The sequence below is a fragment of the Rhinopithecus roxellana genome, chromosome 11 (genome assembly GCF_007565055.1).
Source record: "Rhinopithecus roxellana isolate Shanxi Qingling chromosome 11, ASM756505v1, whole genome shotgun sequence".
Lineage (NCBI taxonomy): Eukaryota > Metazoa > Chordata > Mammalia > Primates > Cercopithecidae > Rhinopithecus > Rhinopithecus roxellana.
This window is the reverse complement of record NC_044559.1, coordinates 3631757-3650857: the sequence shown is the minus strand read 5'-3', so window position 1 is coordinate 3650857 and position 19101 is coordinate 3631757. Positions and strand designations below refer to the sequence as shown.

The 19101-nt window shown below is 44.7% G+C and overlaps 1 protein-coding gene across 5 annotated transcripts in view; it reads right to left on the bottom strand.

The window, feature by feature from the left end:
• The window catches only part of ARHGAP22 (Rho GTPase activating protein 22), a 216395-nt gene that overhangs the window by 22219 nt on the left and 175075 nt on the right, over positions 1–19101 (bottom strand). For 2 of the 5 annotated variants that reach the window (XM_030941408.1, XM_030941409.1), the window contains exon 4: positions 10963–11139. The exons of 1 other annotated variant lie outside the window; for it this stretch is intronic. In XM_030941408.1, coding sequence (XP_030797268.1) covers positions 10963–11139 — 177 coding nt within the window. The remainder of the gene's footprint in view (positions 1–10962; positions 11140–19101) is intronic. 2 more of the 5 variants (XM_030941410.1, XM_010383722.2) reach the window with 1 other exon arrangement.

The window sequence follows — 19101 nt, the reverse complement described above, 5'->3', positions numbered from 1 at the left end:
TGGTTATGACTTCTGACCTACAGAACTACAAGAGAATCACGTTGTGTTGTTTTATGCTGCCAAATTTCTGGCAGTTTGTTGGAGCTGCAATGGGGACCTAATATAAGGATATTTGTATATTAATGTTCATTTTTTAAAAGATTACAATAAAATATCTTGATTACTGAGATTTTTTGGTGCCCCCTTACATTTTGTGCCCCAGGCCAGTGAGGATCCCTAGTCCTGGCCCTGACACTAAGTATGGGGGCTAAGGTCCTCAAAGCCGTGGGAGTGAGGCCGCAGAGTTGTTTTCTTCCTCCCCAGAGCTCAGGTGAACATGAGGGTGACAGCGCAGGTTGGTGCAGGGTGTCACAAACCAAGGAATGTCTGCCCACCACCTACCAACAGAGCCTGGCATTCCCACAGCCCAGGGACCTGCCAGCTCTGTGCAGCCATGTCCATGTTAAAGAGCAGGGGCCAAGGGCTCAGCAGAAGCTCCCACCAACCAGGGACTGGTGGGCCTCTCTCAGGTGGGCAGGCAGGCTCTGGTGCTGACATGCTTTCTCTGCTCTGAGCCATGGTTTCCCCGCCTGTGTGTTCACAGTCAGACTGGCCAGTCTCTGCACAGTGCCCTCCACCCTTACCCAGGAGCCCCACATGGCTAGAGGCCTGCAGGAGCCACCCATTAGAAGGCTCCAGGTGAAGCCCTGGCCCTGCCAATGCCCACCTCACCTCAGGGGTGGTTTTTAGCGGTGGCACCTGTTGGGGATGGGTGTGCAGAGATAGTCATGAGACTGCCTTCTCGGGGCAGGGCTGGGAAGCTGACAACCTGAGTCTATCCTCTCACACAAGCAACCCAGTAACAGCTGGCCTCTTCACTTTGGATGGCCTTTGTCTCTGAGCTGTATGTACAACAGTTCCCTGGCTAGGGCTGGGATCCAGGACCTCAGGGACTGCCTCTTCCCTCAGTCTTAATTATGTCCCCCTCACCCATCAAGACATCTCAGATCTAGTGGGTAGAATGCACTGAGGCCTACCTGGCAACAGCATCCAGCGATGAGCTTACCCTGGAGGTAGGCTGTGCTGCCCCCAGTCCCACTGTGCGTTGTTAGGTAAGTTGCTGAACCTCTGAGTCTCTGCTGCCTCCAGATTGTACCAAACTCCTGGCAAGGGCAACCTATAGCCAGTTTGAGCTCCCTTCCTCTTCTCTCAGGGTGTGTGGGCTGAAGTCCTCCAGGGCCACTTGGAACAAGCTGAGAGACAAAGATCCCAACCCTAGGACACCCTGAGGCCTCCTGGCATCCTGCTCTCTACAGCAGGCAGCCAGCACCCTGGCTCTGCACTCCAGCAGACCTAGGTTGAAATGCCAGCTTCCCACTTATTTGTGGTCTGGACAAATGCTGGAGCCTTCTTGATTCTGTCTCCTCACCAAAAGTGGGATATAATGGGACTGATTTCACAGGGCTATTGTCAGGCTCAGCAGGGACGCAGAACCCAGTACAGAAAATGCTGGGGTCCCCAGGGGTACATCCCCATCTTAGCAATAATTGGGACAAACTCTTTTCTGGTTCTGTGATCTGAGGTCTATTGAAACCAGACTGAAACCAAACTGGCCAAGCTGATGGACATTTCTCATCAGAGCTGCTGAGAAGGAAGGGCTTAATGAACCAGCAAGGTGGTTAAAAGGGTGTTGAACGTTAGTGTCCTGACCTTTGCAGGAAGCAGTGGTGACAGCCCCCTGTAAATCACCCCGACTAGTTTGCCAGGCTCTCCCTAGATAAAGCAGCTGCTCTGGCCTTTTTTCTGGTAAATAGCTCTGTGGCTGTCCCATCAGTGGGGGGCAGGCAGGGGGTTGGGTGCTGTGGCTGGAGGTCATTTCCTCTGCCTTGGGGATCCAAGTTCTCAGGCTCCTGGGGCTCTGGCAGGGGAGAAGACTTGAGGGCTGCAGGGGAAGGAGGCCCAAGTGTGCTCTGAATACACCCTATACCCAGAAGAGGCCAGGTCTGCCCTCTATGAGCCTGGACAGAATCCAAGACCCATAGGGACATCTTCTCCACATGAGTACATGGACCCTCAGGGCCCACTAGAATGGACGGAGAGCACCAGAACTAGTCTCAAGTACCCCTTCTGCTGGCTTATGACCTGAGGCCTAGCTCAGGTCTGCAAGTCCTTTCTCTCCCCTTTTGAAAGGATTGCCTGGGAAAGCCCAGGCCCACTGGCCAGGCAGGTTGACATTCACAGGAACTAGAAATAAGACTGTCTTCTTGAATCTCCCATTAGGGCTGGGATATAGAGCAAGCAGTGCTGGGGAGAAGTGGTCCACTAGGACCTTGGGCTCCACCACTGGCAGCCTAGCCTGGGGGTAATCACCTTTCACTCTGAATCTGATTATGCCTCCAGGGCTTCCTTTTAGAGATGTCATTCCATCAAATGATGACCACTACCAGCTAACAAGGTTGCATTGTGTCCCACCAGGTTGTCCCAAGGTTGGATTTTTTTCCATGTCACGTGTCCTGCCCTAGGGCTTCAGGGAGCTGTATTTCTTCCTTCTTTCTTTCACCCATGATTCCAGAGGAACCCAAGGGCAGGAGAGTTGACTCCTGGGGGTCTGAGAAAAGTCTCCAGAGGTCTGTGAGATTCCCACACAGCCAGGCCAGGGCAGTGCAGCTCCAATGACGACCACAGGCCTACTGCCTATCTCCGGCCCCCATCCCCTGCCCCAGCACCAAGCAGTCACTCTGGGCAGGGACACCTTTTCCCAGCTGGGCTCCTTGCCCCAGGACTGCCCTCTGCGCTGCCACTGGTAAGGTTGGGACCAACAGCTTCAGGGCTTTGCTTGGCAGTGCCTGCTGGCCATAGTGGAACAGTTACCACAGTGCTAGTTAGCACCAGTCCCAGCCCCCAGACTTCTTAATCCAACTGCCCGCTCAGCATCTCCACTGGTTTAATGACTCATAGACACCTCAAACCTAAACGTGTCCAAACTGAGCGATGGTCTTGCCATAGCCTCCCAAACCAGCTCTGTGCTAAGTCTTCCCTTCTTAATTCATAACAACTCCAGCCTCCAGCTGCCCAACCAGACACCGTGCAGTCAGCCTCCACTGCACCCTTCCTGTCATCCACAGCCAGGAGAGCTTATTGTCCTACTTGCAAAATAGATTTGGAATCTGATCACTTTCACTACCCTGACCACAGGGAGAGCACCCCCTTCTCTTGCCTGGATTATTGCAAATTAAATCATGTATTAGATCAAGACGTTCCTCGGCTCAAAGCCCTCCAATGCCCCCTCCTCATTTCACTTAAGAGTAACAGCAGCCGGGCCGGGCACTGTGGCTCACACCTGTAATCCCAGCACTTTGGGAGGCCGAGGCGGGTGGATCACGAGGTCAGGAGTTCGAGACCAGCCTGGCCAAGATGGTGAAACCCTGTATCTACTAAAAATACAAAATTTACCAGGGATGGTGGTGGGTGCCTGTAATCCCAGCTACTCAGGAGGCTGAGGCAAGAGAATCACTTGAACTTGGGAGGCAGAGGTTGCAATGAGCCCAGATAGCCTCAAAAAAAGAAAGAAAAAAAAATAGAGTAACAGTGGCTGGGTGTGGTGGCTCATGCCTGTAATTCCAGCACTTTGGGAGGCCAAGGCAGGTGGATCATTTGAGGTCAGGAGTTCGAGACCAGCCTGGTCAACATGGTGAAACCCCTGCTCTACTCAAAATACAAAAATTAGCCGAGTATGGTGGTATGCACCTGTAATCCCAGCTACTCGGGAGGCTGAGGCAGGAGAATTGCTTGAACCTAGGAGGCAGAGGTTGCAGTGAGCCAAGATTGTGCCACTGCACTCCAGCCTGGGCAACACAGCAAGACTCCGTCTCAAAAATAAAATAAAATAAAGCAAAACAACATAAAATAAAATGTAAAATAAAATAAAATAAAATAAAACAGCTAGAATACTGAAAGGGGCCCAGGAAGCCTCTACTTTCTGCCATCTGGCTCCCTTCCTCACTCCCTCCAGCCCATCTGCCTCTGTGCTGGTTCTAGACCACGTCAGATGTTTTGCTTTTCCCCAAGCTGTGGCCTCAGTCTAGCACACTTCCACTAGATGTCCCCTTGGCTCACTCTCTCACCTCTTTCAACACCTTATGAACAATGAGATACCACTTCATACCTGTTAGGATGGCTATTTAAAAAAAAAAACAAAAAACAGAAAGCAAGTTCTGGTGAGGATGTGGAGGAACTAGAAACCTTGTGTACTGCCAGTGGGAATATAAAATGGGGCAACCACTGTGGAAAATGGTCTGGAGGCTCCTCAAAAAATTAAAAATAGAATTACCATATGATCTAGCAATCCCACTTCTGGGTATATACCCCAAATAATTGAAATCAGGGACTCAAAGAGATATTTGCACACTCATATTCACAGCAGCATTAGTCACAACAGTCAAAACACAGAAGCAACTCAAGTGTCCATCAATGGATGAATGGATAAACAAATGTGGTATATCCATACAATGGAATATTATTTGAGCTTAAAAAGGAGGGAAATTCCAATACATGCTACCACATAGATGAAACTTGAGAACATTATGCAAAGTGAAATAAGCCAGTCACAAAAAGACAAATACTACAGGAATCTACTTATACCAGGTACTCAGAGCAGTCAAATTTATAAAGACAGAAAGTAGAATGGTGGTTGCCCAGGGCTGGAGGGAGGAAGCCAGAGTTTCAGTTTGGGAAGATGAAAAAGTTCTGGGGACGGATGGTGGTGATGGTTGTACAACAGGGTGAAAACACTTAATGCCACAGAATTGTACACTGTACACTGCTTTCTTCCCTGCTGAGTCCTCTGCCTGCATGTGACAGGTATTAATAACTGCTTGATGAATGAATGAGGACTATTTGGTACTGAGAGAGTGTTGAGCACTTTGTGTCCATTTTCTCTCTTAATTCTTATGACAAAAAACATATTATTCTTCCTATTTTGCAAACAAGGACACGGAGGTACAGCAAGGATGAGAGGTGCCAGGTCATGGAGCAAGCAAGTGGCAGAGTCAGATCACACCTAGACCCAAGCCTGTTGCCAAAGCCTCACTCTGCCTCCTCTCACCCTTCAATGCAATGGACTTGGCTAAGCCCCTTCCTATGCATATAAATTCCAAGCTTTAAATTCCTGGTTATCTGGAGAGGCTTGCCGACTCTCTCCAGATAACCAGGCAAGGGGCACACATGTTTAAGCACCCACCAGAAGCTGAAGCAGCCCTGGGGACCCTGTGACTATTGTCTCCCTTCTCTCTCCTCTCAGAGAGAGCTGGCAAGGAAACAGCTGGCAAGGAGGTACTGCCCCATGCGTCTTTCTGGGGCTGTGTTCCCTGAACTGGGCGTGGAAGTTCAGAGATCAGTTTGAGGAGTATTGGCCTCTTAACAATATCACATATTCTCATTCCTGAACATGGGATGTCTTTCTTCTTATTTAGATCTTTTTCAATTTCTTTCAACAATGCTTTGTTATTTTCAGAATATAAGTTTTATACTTTTTTCCTAAATTTATCCCTAAGTATTTTACTCTTTTGGATGCTCCTGTAGATGAAATTTTCTTAATTTCATTCTCAGTTTGCTCATGGATACTGTACACAAATACAGTTGATTTGTATATACTAATCTTGTGTCCTTCAACCTTGCAGAATTTTTAATTAATTCTAACAGTTTCTTTTTTTGTACTTTCTGTATACAAGATCATGCCATCTGCAAACAGAGATACTTTAATGTCTTCCTTTTCAATCAAGCTTCATCTTGTTTCATTTTCTTGCATAATTGTCCTGGCTAGAACCTCCAGTACAATGCTGAACAGAAGTGGTGAAGGCAAGAATCCTTGTCTTGCTCCTGATCTTGGAGGAAAAGTACCCAGTCTTCCTCGATTAAGTATGATATTATCAGTGGGCTTTTTGTAGATGCCCTTTATCATAGACGTTCCCTTCTATTCCTAGGGACAGAATAGAAGTTAACTTCTATTCTAGTTTCTGGAGTGTTTTAATCATTAAAGGGTGCTGGATTTTATAAAATGTTTTTTCTAGTCTACTAAGACGGTCATGTGTTCTTGTCCTTTATTCTGTTAATATATTACATTAATTGATTTTCAGGTGATTAAATCACCCTTCCATTCTTAGGATAAATCTCATTTGGTCATGGGGTATAATGCTTTGGATTCGGCATGTTAGTATTTTGTGAATGATTTTTATATCTATATCCATAAGAAATATTGGTGTTCCAGCAATAATTCTCTGTCCCTCATGCACCATCAGTCTTTTGCAATGATGCTTTGTCTTCCAGCTTAAAAAAATAAACAAACTTCCTCTTTACCTCACCTCCTCCTCCAGCTGCTGTCCACATTTCTCTCTTTCCCTTTCCTGCAAACTTTTTGAAAGAGTTGGTTATGCTGTCACTCCAATTCCCCTCCTATCATCCTTTCTCATTCCCACTATTATCAGGCACTCCACAAAAGCCCCTTTGCTCAAGTCACCAACGACTGCTCAGCTTTCACCCTCTGGCTGATCTATCAGCAGCACTTGCTGCAGCTGTTCACTGCCCTTGTTCCTTCACTTGGCTCAGGGACCCTGGTGGCTTCTGGCTCTCCTTCCTCTCGGGGCTTGCTCTCTTTCTCACCTCCTCTGTTGTCCCTCCACCCGCTCTGTGCTGTCTCATCCAGCCTCATGACTTCAAACCCCATCTATGTGCTGATGGCCCCCTAAATTCTCTCTCTAGCCCAGTCCTCTCTCCTGATTTCTAGGCTGAAATATTTACCTGCCTACTTGACATCTGAACTTGAGCATCTTATAGGTATCTCAAACTAGGCCCATATCTTCCTTTCAAATAGCTGCAGTTTCTGTAGTCTTTCTATCTCAGTTAATAGCTAACCCATTAGCTTCCCATTGCTTAGATCAAAACATCCCAGAATTACCCTTAACTTCTCTCCTTCATTCTCATATACCTGTCACCCATCTCAGCAGGGGAAAACCACTGGCTTTACCTTCAAAAAAATCAATAATTCAATGACTTCTTATCGCCACTGCCACTGGGCCAGGCCACCATCACCTCTCACCTGCACTGTTGTATAAGGAGCTCCTAACTGGCTTTGGTCTCTTCTCAACATGGCAGTCAGAAGGATCCTGGCAGAAGATGGGCCAGGCTCTGCCACTTCTCTGTTCCACGCCATGAGGTGCTAATAGCCCTACCATAATGACAAGGTCATTCATTCTTTGGTCTCTCTCCTCCCCTTTGCCCACTCTGCTCTGGCCACACTGGCCTCCTTGCTGTTCTTCTGGGATGGATCTCCCACCTCTGCCTGTGCTGTCATCCACCCTTTCTTTCCTTCTACTCAAAAGTCACCAAACCCTAACCCTATCTCTTGTGTTCCCCTCCCTGCCTCTTCTGTCTCCACTGTGCCCACCACCATCTAACTTGCCACATGTCTGCTCAGCTGGTCACCCACCTCCTCTACTAGCATGTGAGCACCATGAGGCCAGTGCCTGTCCCTCCAGCTCACTGCTGTCTCCTCAGCCCCTAGAACATTTGCGAGTCCATGGCAGATTGGCTGAATGACCAAATGAATGCCCAAATGAGAGGCACTCCAGCTGGGGCCACAGCTTGGTGGGCTGGGCAGGCCACCAGCAGTGAGGCTCCCTTGACCACTGGCCTGCTCCCACTTCTCAAGGGGATGGCTGGGCTGTCCCATCGGAAGTGGGCACGCTGCCCGCTCCTGTCTGTCAGAGGTGGCCTGCCTGTGCCAGAATAAGCACCCCAGGAAGGGCTCAGGGGCTCTGTCACAAAACAGCCAAAGAAGGACGGATCCTCTAAGCCTCCTTCCCAGAGGATGAGGGCTAATAACAGCTTTGCCAGAAAACCTTCAGGGGCTGACTGAGCCCACCTGCCAGCACCATGCATGCCCAGACACGCCTAGCATCGCTAACTTCTGAGATTTCTGCATTTCTTCTGTATTCCCGGGGGAAAAGGAGATAAGCGCCTTTGATGGCAGTTCCTATTTTAATGGTTGTGAGTTCTTCAGCACACAGCCTGGGAAGGCAGATAAATGCCAGGCCTGGGGAAGGGGTCAGTCTAGGGTCTATGTGGGATTCTGCCAAAGGTCCCCAAATCTGAGCAAGCAGAGAGGGAGATGGACGTGTGGCTGGGGAGCCAGGCCTGCTGGGTGCAGGTCTTGGTGCAGCTCTTGGATGGGCTATTTGGGCCAGGACCAAGCACAGTCTTCGAGATCAGAACATCCACTTTCACTTCTCAGTTCTGCCCCCTAGCTGGCTGTGTCATCTTGGGCAAGTCATCTCACTCTTCAACCCCAAGTTTCTCCCTGTGTTTCATTTATTTTTTATATGCACACATCTAGAAAAACTCTTAAAGCATAAATGGGCAGATAAACATGTCATTGTAAAAGGAACACCTGTGTAACTACCCAAGTCATGCTAGAGAACATTTCAGATATCTATGCCCCTCTCCCATCCCATCTTAACCTCTTCCTTCCTCCCTACTATCCTGACTTTCATGGCATTCATTTTTTGCTTTTCTTTATATTCTGTTGCCTATCTACCTATAAATAACATAGTTTACTTCTGCCCTGTGTTTCAGCTTTATATAGGTAGATAATACAACATGTTATGTTTTTTGTTTGTTTGGGTTTAGTTCCACATTGCTTTTAAGATTCATGCATGTTTTTAGGTGGCACTGTAATAGAGTCATTCTCATTGTTGTGGAGTTTCCCACTGTAAGACTGAGTCATAGTTATTCATCCATTGTATTGTTGCTGGGCACTTGGGTTAGTGTCAGGCTATCATCAGTAAGGCTGCCATGAACATCCCATGTATCCAAGTCTCCTGGCCTCCCTGTGCACACATTTCTATGTGGGACATGCTTCATATGGAATTACTGGGGCACAGGTGTGCACAGCATCAACTTCAGCAGACACTGCTGATTTCCCTAGCAATATGTGCAAGTTTCTATAGCTTTCTATCCTCATCACCACTTGAAACTGTCTTTATCATTTAGTTATTTAGTCATTCTGGTGGGTGCACACAAGTATCCCATGGCGATTTAATTTGCATTTCCCTGATTACTGAAGAGGTTGTATGCAGGAGCCTATGTTCACTGGTCATGAGGATTTCTTCTTTTAGGAAATGCCTGTCCAAGTCTCTTGCCCATGCTTCTGCTGCCTTGTCTGTTTTTGCCTCATTCATTTGTAGGAGTCTGGGGAGTGAGTAATTTGATGACCATATGTGTTGCAAACACCTTCACCCAATCTATAGCTTATCTTTTCATTTTCTTAATCTACTTTTTACAAACAGATGCTCTTCATTTTATAAAATACAATTTATCAACAATTTCATAATAGATTAGTGGGTTTTTTTTTTTTTTTTTTTGTAACTCATTTAAAAAATCTTTCTCTACCCCAAGATAATGATAATGTTCTTTCCCTGGTGCTCAAAAGTGTCACCTGTCATACATCAAAGTCCAACTATGTAAGATTCTGCTTCTGGGCTCTATTCTGTTCCACTGGTTCACTTTCAGCAACCTGGAACCAAAGGAAGCCATTGTGAGGCTGCAGAAATCCCTGGGTGGACTTACGCCTTTCCAGGCCATTAATCTGGGGCCATAAGTCAAATGTGCTGCAACCTTCAGGGATCAAGGGGACCAAGGCTGACAGTGTGATATCATTCATGAAGCCTGAGAGAACAACTTTTACTCTCAATATTATATTGACTCTTCCTTATAAGGGATTTATGATTCAATGAAAGGTGGTCAGGCAGACCACAGCCAGGGGTGGGAGAGGATAGTGGGCAAACAGAGGAGCAAAGGAAGGGGCTCAGCTGGGGCTTGTGAAATCTGGAGATTGGCCCAGAGCCCCAAAAGGTGAGTCCCTGCCCAGACTGTGTGCTGATCAAACACCATAGGGAGAAAGAGGACGTCCATAGCTTGTGAAGTCAGAGTCCGGCCAGCTTTCAGACTCCCAGTCTCCACATTCAGCAGGGAGTTGGTGGCCCTGGCCCAAATGCCATGGTGATCCCATTATGAAACGTCTTTACATGACCACTTCATATGGACACCAACCTAGAGATAGCAACTGCATGGTTGGGAGTCACCTTTCATTTCTCTCATACCCCATGTCCAGACCATAGGCAAAACCTGGCAGCTCCACCTTCAGGATACACCTGCAGCTGGTCACTTTGCACCATCAGCTGCATGCCCACCCCATGGACTCTCCTAGCCTGTGTGTCCACTCCTGTCCCTCTATGGTCCACTCCTCATGTGGTGGCCAGGGGGCCCTTTTCATAAATCCAGGTCCCGTGTGTCTCCTGTTCTGAGCCCTCCTGGTATCCCACTGTATAGAAAACAAAATAAAAAATCCCCACCAGGACTCCAAGACCCTGGTGACCACTCTCACCTCAGGCCCTCCCACTCTCCTGGTCTTCACTACCTCGGAACCCCAGCCTTCCTGACATGGCTCGTGTTCCCATAGCTCGTCCCTACCTCGGGGTGCTTGCACATGTCCATGTTTCCGCCAGAATGCTCTTCCCCAGCATGCCCCTGGCTCCCCGTTGCTGCCTTAAGTCTGCTGGGCCACTCCACCTAGCCACACCCCCGCCGTCCTCTCACTGAGCTTCACTGGCTTTGTGGCATGTCTCACCTCTGGACACCACGAGACACATGTCCTCGTCTACCATCCCTCCTGCAGAGAATGGAGATGAGGTAGGGTGGAGGTGTGGCCTATCCTCATGAATTCCTCACCCCGGAATAGAATCCAGTACATTTAGACGTCTAATACACAGTTTTCAATAAAGGAGGAAGTGAGTACACGGCAGTCGTTGGGTGACTCCCGAGGGCTGGCAGTGGAAGGGCCAGCTTGCTGTGAGAAGCACAGGATGCAGCCAGCAAGTCCCCAGTGAGCGCGGTCTCTGGGGGCTCAGGACAGGCAGGGGGCATGATTACCTGGAGGCAAGGGTTCTAGAGGGTGGGCATGCGATCTACGGGCAGTACCTCCGCCCAGCGGGGCCCAGATGACCCGGCGGATGGCCTGCACCCAGTCCTCCATGTCACGCTGGGAGCTGGCCATGAGCAGGAGCGCCTCGGGGTTGGCCGGCACCTTCTCCCGCTCCCCGGCACCACCTGCAAGACAGGGAGACACAGGCTTATGCAGGGTCCCTGTGCAATGCCAGGTCCCTGCCCGCAGCCCACTCTCCATCCCCAGCACTAGTCAGCGTTACTCCCTGTGGGATACTCTCAAAGTCCTTCCAGCAACAGCTGAGCTTTGCTTTTATCTCACAGTCCATCCCTTTCACAGCTCACACCTCTTTATTTGGAGCCCTTTCCCATTTTCTCTTTTTTCTCTTGGTCTCACTTTGTTATTTTCCCATGCCAAAATAGAAATAATTTAAAGCACCCCAGGACACTATTAGAAAAAAAAAGCATGCAGATGCTAGGCCAGCTCAGAGACTTTCAGTGTCCCAGGGTGGCCTCACTTTATGCTTTGTTTCAAATCAGTTTTGCCCACTCTAAGAACACAGCTGAACGTCACTATGTGCTTTTAACTTTGGATCAGAGATTAGGGCCTCCCTTCCCCACCATGAAGACAAGAGTCTCCGTATATATGAAGGTCACAGAGGCTGGATGTTAAACCAGGATGCAGCACAGCGTCCCAGATTACTCCACCACACCCATCTCACGGCTAGACAGTGGATCGGTACCTAAAGGCAGAAGGATGGGAAAACTCAAGATAGTTGCTTGTGAACTGACTTTCCCCTCTTTGGTTTTCAAGTTTTCATGTGTAAGTGAATTGACCTTCGGGAAATATTAAAAAACTATTTATACTGAACTTTACAGGTAATTTTAGGGTTTTCAAGAACGAGTTTGTCTTTATACACCCTACCCATGACATCCCAGGACTATCTGCTGGTAGGGTGTGAGATCCACAGACCTGTGTTCCCAGGGGGTGGGTGGGCTCAAGCCATGCTTTGCTGGAGCCCATGACCCAGGGATGGAGAGCAGATAGGACCAGCGCTTACTGAGCACCTGGTACGTGCCTGTGACCCTTCTGGTAAGCACAGCTGCCACACACATACCCTCCTGGGGTTCTTTAACCTTCACAGTGACTCCGTGAGGAAGGTACTATTTCCAACCACATTTTACAGATGAGAAAACTGAAGCACAGAGGAATTAAGTAACCTGTTGAATGCACACAGCGAATGAGTGGCACTGCCAGAGATTCAAGTCCCAGCTCTGGGCTCTCAGTCATCCCACATTCCCTCCCGCCATCTCTCCGCCAAGAACTGGGGAAACCAAGCAGGCTGCTCTGAGGGCTGAAGCAGAGGGCGGGGCTGTGTCCCGGCTGAGGGCACCACAGCGGGCCTGCGGGGAAGCAGGGGGAGAGGCCCCAATGCTCAGGAGGGTGAGGAGTAGCCAGGGCTCTGCGATGCCCTCTGAAGCCCTTCACTACGCAGGCAAGCCCTGCTTGCCGGGGCTCAGACAGCCGCTGGGCAGCAAAGCTGTAGAGGTAGGTAGGAAGGGAGCTGGAGGCTGAGATAGTGGAGCCCAACCCCAGAAGCTGCTCGGTTGGCTGCTGTGGTCACTCACAAGAGTGTGGGCACTGCCACCTACCGAGGTTGCCACTTGGAAGCAGCTCTGCCTTGGGGACGGCAGTGCTGCACAGCATTTGCGCTACAAAGGCTGGAATGGCTGAGTGTGCGAGATGGGGAGGGGAAGCCAGATGCCACCAGGAAGCTTTTCTATGTGAGCATTCCTAGAAAAATATCTCAAGATGACTTGGAAAAAAAAAAAAAAGCAAAGAAAAGAAACCTGGAGAGCCACAGCTCCAGGAATTTGTGGTTACTTGGTTTGTCCTAAATATTCACTTCTGTACCTAATCTTGACTCATTTGAAAGTTATTTTTCCTGCAGAGGGCCACCCAAGTCATACAAGCTTCAGGCCCCACAAAACTTGGATCTGCCCTGACCAGAGGCTGGCAGATACCCTCATGCCCAGCTGTGCCCGTCCTGGGTCCTGCCCCAAGGTGCTCTCAGCCTAACTTTTTAAGTATTTGTGTATATTTTTATATATGCATAACTGTTAAGGAAATGGCCACACACTGTTTTACAAAGGGACTGCTCCATTTTACTTTCCCGCCAGCTGTGTATGACAGTTCTGGGACCCCCACATCCACACCAACACTTGGTATGCTCAGTCTTCTTACTTTTAGCCATCCGAATAGGTGTGCAGCTGTTTGATTTTGCATTTCCCAAATGACTGATGATGTTGGACATCTTTTATGTATTCATTTGCTAACTGTGTGTCGTCTTTGGTGACATATCTGTTCAAATCTTTTGCCCATTTTAAAAATAGGTTATTTATTTTCCATTATTGGTGTTGAGAGCTCTTGACATATTCTGGATATAAGGTCTTTACCAGATATTTGCTTTGCAAATTTTTCTCCCAGTCCATCTCTCTCTCTTTTTTCATTCTATTAACAGTGTATTCCCAAGAGCAGAAGTTTTTAATTTTGCAAAGTCCAATTAATCATTTTTTTCTTTTATTGAGTGTGCTTCTGGTATTGTATCTAAGAAATCTTTACTTCACCTAAGGCCATAAAAGTTTTCTTCTAGGTTTTCTTTCAAAAGTTTCACAGCTTTAGGATTTACATGTAGGTCTATGAGTTACTTTTTATATATGGGAGAAGGTGTAATTGAAGTTCATTCTTCTGCATATGCATGCTCCAGCCCCACTTGGTGAAAAGTCTATCCTTTCTCTACAGACACCAATGAACCTCCATGTGCAATCGTGCTATCTGCAAATAGAGACAGTTTTACTTCTTCCTTTCCAACTGGGAATCATTTCTTTCTTCTTCTAATGACACTGACCAGAGCCTCAAATATCATATTGAATAGAAGTGGTGAGAGCAGACATTCTTGCTTGTTCCTGTATCTTATGGCAAAAGCATTTGGTTTTTCACCATTAAGTCTATCTGTGTAGGCTTTCTGAAGACATCCTTAATCAGGTTGAGAAAGTTCTATTTCTAATTTGCTGAGAGGATTTTTTTATTGGTACATAATATTTGTACATATTTATGGAGTACATGTGATATTTTCTTACATGCATAGAGTGTGTAATAATCAACTCTAGGAATCTGGGGTGTCCATCACTTCAAGTGTTTATTACTCCTATGTGTTGGGAACATTTCAAGTCCTCTCTTCTAGTTATTTTGAAATATGTAATACATTGTTGTTAACTATTGTCACTCTACCCTGCTATGGAACATTATAATTTATTCTATTTAACTCTATGTTTGTACCCATTAACCAACCTCTCTTCATCCCCCTCTCTGCTTGACCCTTCTCAGGCTCTAGTAAACATCATTCTACTGTCTGCCTCCATGAGACAAACTTCTTTTCAGCTCCTACATATAAGTGAGAACATGCAATATTTGTTTTTCTGTGCCTAGCTTATTTCACTTAATATGCTGGTTCCATCCATTGCTGCAAATGACATGATTTCATTCCTTTTCTATGGCCGAATAGTATAACATTGTGTATATATACCACAGTTTCTTTATCCATTCATCCACTGATGGACACATAGGTTGATTCCATATCTTTGCTATTGTGAATAGTGCTGCAATGAACATTGGGGTACATTAACCTATTTATGCCTAGTGTTCCATTATTGGAATGCTAAGCTTGTGGGAGTTATGCATATCCTACTGCTCAAGGTCACTGCCAAAGTCTGATTTTTCCCCAAAAAATTTGCAACCTCCAGCATAAATGGGTTAATTCCTTTGATATACTGATTTCCTTTCCTTTGGATAAATACCAGTAGTGGAATTGCTGGATCACATGGTGGTTTTACTTTTAGGTTTTTTGAGAAATCTCCATACTGTTTTCCATAATGACTGTGTTAATTCACATTCCCACAAACAATATATAAGAGTTTTCTTTTTTCAGTATCCTCTCCAGTGTCTATTATGTTTTGTGTTTTTATAATAGGCATTCAAACTGGGGTAAGATGATATCTCATTGTGGTTTTGTCTTCCATTTCTCTGCATTTTTTCATATACCTCTTCACCATTTGTATGTCTTCTTTTGTGAAATGTCTATAGTATCCTTTGCCTACTTTTTAATGGGTTGTTTTACCAGTTGAGTTCCTTGTATATTCTGGATATTCGTTTCTTGTCAGATGAACAGTTTGCAAATATTTTTCTCCCATTCAATGGGTTGTCTCTTCACTCTGTTGATTGTTCCCTTTGCTGTGCAGAAACTTTTTAGTTTAATATAGTCCCATTTAGCTATTTTTGTTTTTGTTGCCTGTGCTTTAGGAGCCTTAGTCATAAAGTCTTTGACTAGACCAACATCCTGGAGTCTTTCCCTCTATGTTTTCTTCCAGTAGTTTTATACTTTCATGTTTTATGTGTAAGCCTTTAATACATTTGTAGTTGATTTCTGTACATGATGAGAGATGGGGTCTAGTCTCAGCCTTCCGCATATGGATATCCAGTTTTCCAGCACCACTTATTGAAGAGGGTGTCCTTTCCCCAATGTATGTTGTTGGTGCCTGTGTTGAAAATTGGTTGGCTGCTGAGCCACGTTTTTATTGGGAATGGATGTTAGATTTTGTCAAATGTCTTTTCTGCATCTATTGTAATGACAATATAACTTTTTGGTGTGTTAATTGATGAATTACGCTAATAAATTTCCAAATGCTAAACCAATCTTACATTCCTGGGAGAAATCCCGCTTGGTAATGATGTATTATCCCTTTTATATATTGTTGCTTTGATTTGCTAAAATTTTGTTAAAAGTATTTTATGTATTTTCATGAGGGATATTGGCCTGCAGTTTCCTTTACTTACAATGTCTTGGTCTGGTTTTGGTGGTCTCGCAGAATTAGCTATTAAATATTCCCTCATTGTCCAACCTAGAAGTTTGTAGATAATTGCTATTATTTCTTCCTTAAATATTTGATATAATTCACCAATGCAGCCCTCTAGGCCTGGAGCTTACTTTGTGGAAAGGTTTGTAATAACAAATACAATTTCTTTAATATATACATCTATTTCTTCTTGAGTAAACTTTACTAGTTTGTGTCTACTAGTTTGTGTCTTTCAAAGAATTTGTCATCTAATAACTTAGATGAACTAAGTTATTGAATGAATTGGCATAAAGTTGTCCATAATGTTCCTTTATTATCCTTTTACTATCTGAATAAGCTGCAGTGATATCACCATTGGTAATTTCTATCTTTTTCCTTTTCTCCTTCAATCAGCCTTGCTGGAGGCTTACCAATTTTATTGATCTCAAAAAATCAGCCTTTTGCTTCACTGAATTTGTTGTTTTTGTGGTTAGCAAACTTGTTTTTAAAGGACTAGATAGCAAACATTTTAGGTTTTTAGGCCATACAGTCTCTGTCACAACTACTTTACTCTGCCACTATAGTGCAAATGCAGCCAAAGACAATATGTGAACGAAAGGTCATGACTGTATCTGTGTAAACTTCATTTACAAAAACAAACAGCCAGGTTGCAGGCTGCCAACTTGGGTCATAGTTCATTGATTTCCACCGTGATCTTTATTTTTTTTCTTCTGCTTACCTTGGGTTTAATTTGGTCTTTTTCTAGTTTCTTACAGAGTTCAGTGCTATAATTGTCCCCTGAACTAGTACTTTAGAGGCAGCCCCCAGATTTTGATATGTTGTGTTTTCATTTTAATTCAGTTCAAAATACCTTCTAGTTTCCCTTTGGATTTCTTCTTTAATTTGTGAGTTATTTAGAATTGTGTTAGTTTCCAAATTTGGGGGGATTGTACCAGAATATGGTATATCTTGCTAAGTGTTCTGTGTGCACTGAGAAAAATTATTCTGCTGTGGTTGGGTGGAGTGTTCTATAAATGTCAATTTGGTCTAGTTGAAAGTTTTGTTCAAATCTTCAATATCCATACTGATTTTTCTGTCTACTTCTTCTATCAATTATTGAGAGAAGGCTATTCAAATCTCCAATTATAACTTTAGATTTGTCTATTTTCTCCTTGTATTTCTATCAGTTTTTGCTTCAGGTGGTTTGAAGCTGTTATTAGGAGCATAAATATTTAGGACGTTACGTCCTCTTGATGAACTGACCTCTTTATCATTATGAAATGACCTTATTTATCCCTAGTCATATTTTTTACTCTGGTCTGAAAGCCTTGATAAATATAGCCATCCAGTTTTCTTGTGATTAGTGTCAGTATGATGTTATCTTTTTCCATCCTGTTAACTTATTAGTGTCTTTACATTTTAAGTGCATTTTTTATCAGGCATATAGTTGGGTCCTGCTTTTTACCCAATCTGATAAGCTTTATTTATAATGTGATTATTGGGAAGCTTAGATTTAAGTTTGGCTTCTGTTTTCTGTCTGTCCTTTTTCTCTTTTCTTGTCTTCTTTTGGATGGAGTTTTTGTTTTTTGTTTTTAATGATTTCATTCTATCTCCTTTGTTGGCTTACTAGGAAAAATCTCACTCTCTTTCTCTTCATGATATAGGAATTGCTTTAGGGTTTATGGTATACATCTTTAACTTATTACAGTCTACATTAAGTGATATTGTACCCCTTCATGTATAATATAAAGATCTTACAAGATTATACTTCCATGTCTTCTTTCCTGACCTTTTTTGCCATGGTTGTCTTACCTTTTACTGGTATACTTTGTTACACATCCCATAATATATTGTTGTTGTTGTTATTATTATTATTATTTTGAGACAGGGTCTTGCTCTGTCACCCAGGCTGGAGTGGAGTGGTGCGATCTCGGCTCACTGCAACCTCCTCCACCTCTTGGGTTCAAGCGATTCTCCTGTCTCAGCTTCTTGAGTAGCTGGGATTACAGGCATGCACCACCACGCCAGGCTAATTTTTGTTATTTTTAGTAGAGACGGGGTTTCACCACATTGACCAGGCTGGTCTCAAACTCCTGACCTCAGATGATCCACCCACCTTGGCCTCCCATGTTAGTTTTACTTTAAAACTTAACATCTTTTGAAAATATTTAAATTATAAGAGAAAAACATATATTTATCCATGTAGTTACCACAGTGCTTTTCATTTTGTTGTACAGATTCAGATTCCCATATGGTATTATTTTACTGCTGCCTGGAGGTCTTCCTCTAACATTTCTTGGAGTATGCAGCTATTGGGTGATGAATTATTTCAGCTGTTGAGTGTGGGAATCATTAATTCATCTTCATTTTTGAAAGATATTCTCACTGGATAAAGTCTTCAAGGTTGGAAATGTTTTTCTTTCACAACTTTTAAGATGTTGCTCTACTTGCATTGTTTCTCATGAGAATTTTGCCATCATCCTCATTTTTTGATGTTTTGTGTCTTTTTACTGTTTCACTAGTTATGGGTAATTTGATTATGATGCGCCTCCGTGCAATTTTATTCAGGTTTCCTATACTTGGAACTCACTGAACTTCTTAGATTTGTGAACTTATAGTTTTCATAACATTTGGAATATTTTGGCCATTGGTACTTCAAATACATGTTTCCATCCCCTGTCCCTGCTTAAGATTCCAGTTACATGGATATTATACAACTTGAGGTTATCCCACAGCTCACTGATACTCTGTTTTTGTTAAATTATTTTTTTCTCTGTGTGTTTTATTTTTGTATAGTGTGGTAGCAGAATAACAGCCCCCAAAGACATCCACATCCCTGTCCCTGGAACCTGTGATTAGGTTAGGTTACCCAGCAAAGAATTAACGTTGCAGATGGAATTAAAGTTGCTAATCAGCTGGCTTTAAACTAGGAAGATTATCTTAGATTATCCAAGTGAGCCCAAGGCAATCATAAGGGTATTGAAAAGTGGAGGGGAAGACAGAAGACGAGTGTAAGAGAGAGATGTGACTACAGCAGAAGTGATAAAATGTGAGAAGAACCTGATCCGTCATTTTTGGTCTTGAAGGTGGAGGAAGGAAGCCAGGAGCTGATGAATGCAGGCAACCTCTAGAAACTTGAAAGCTCAAGAAAAATGGATTCACCCTCAGAACCTCCATAAAGGAATTCAGGCCTACTGACACCTTGATTTAAGCCCAGTGAAACCTGTGTCAGAC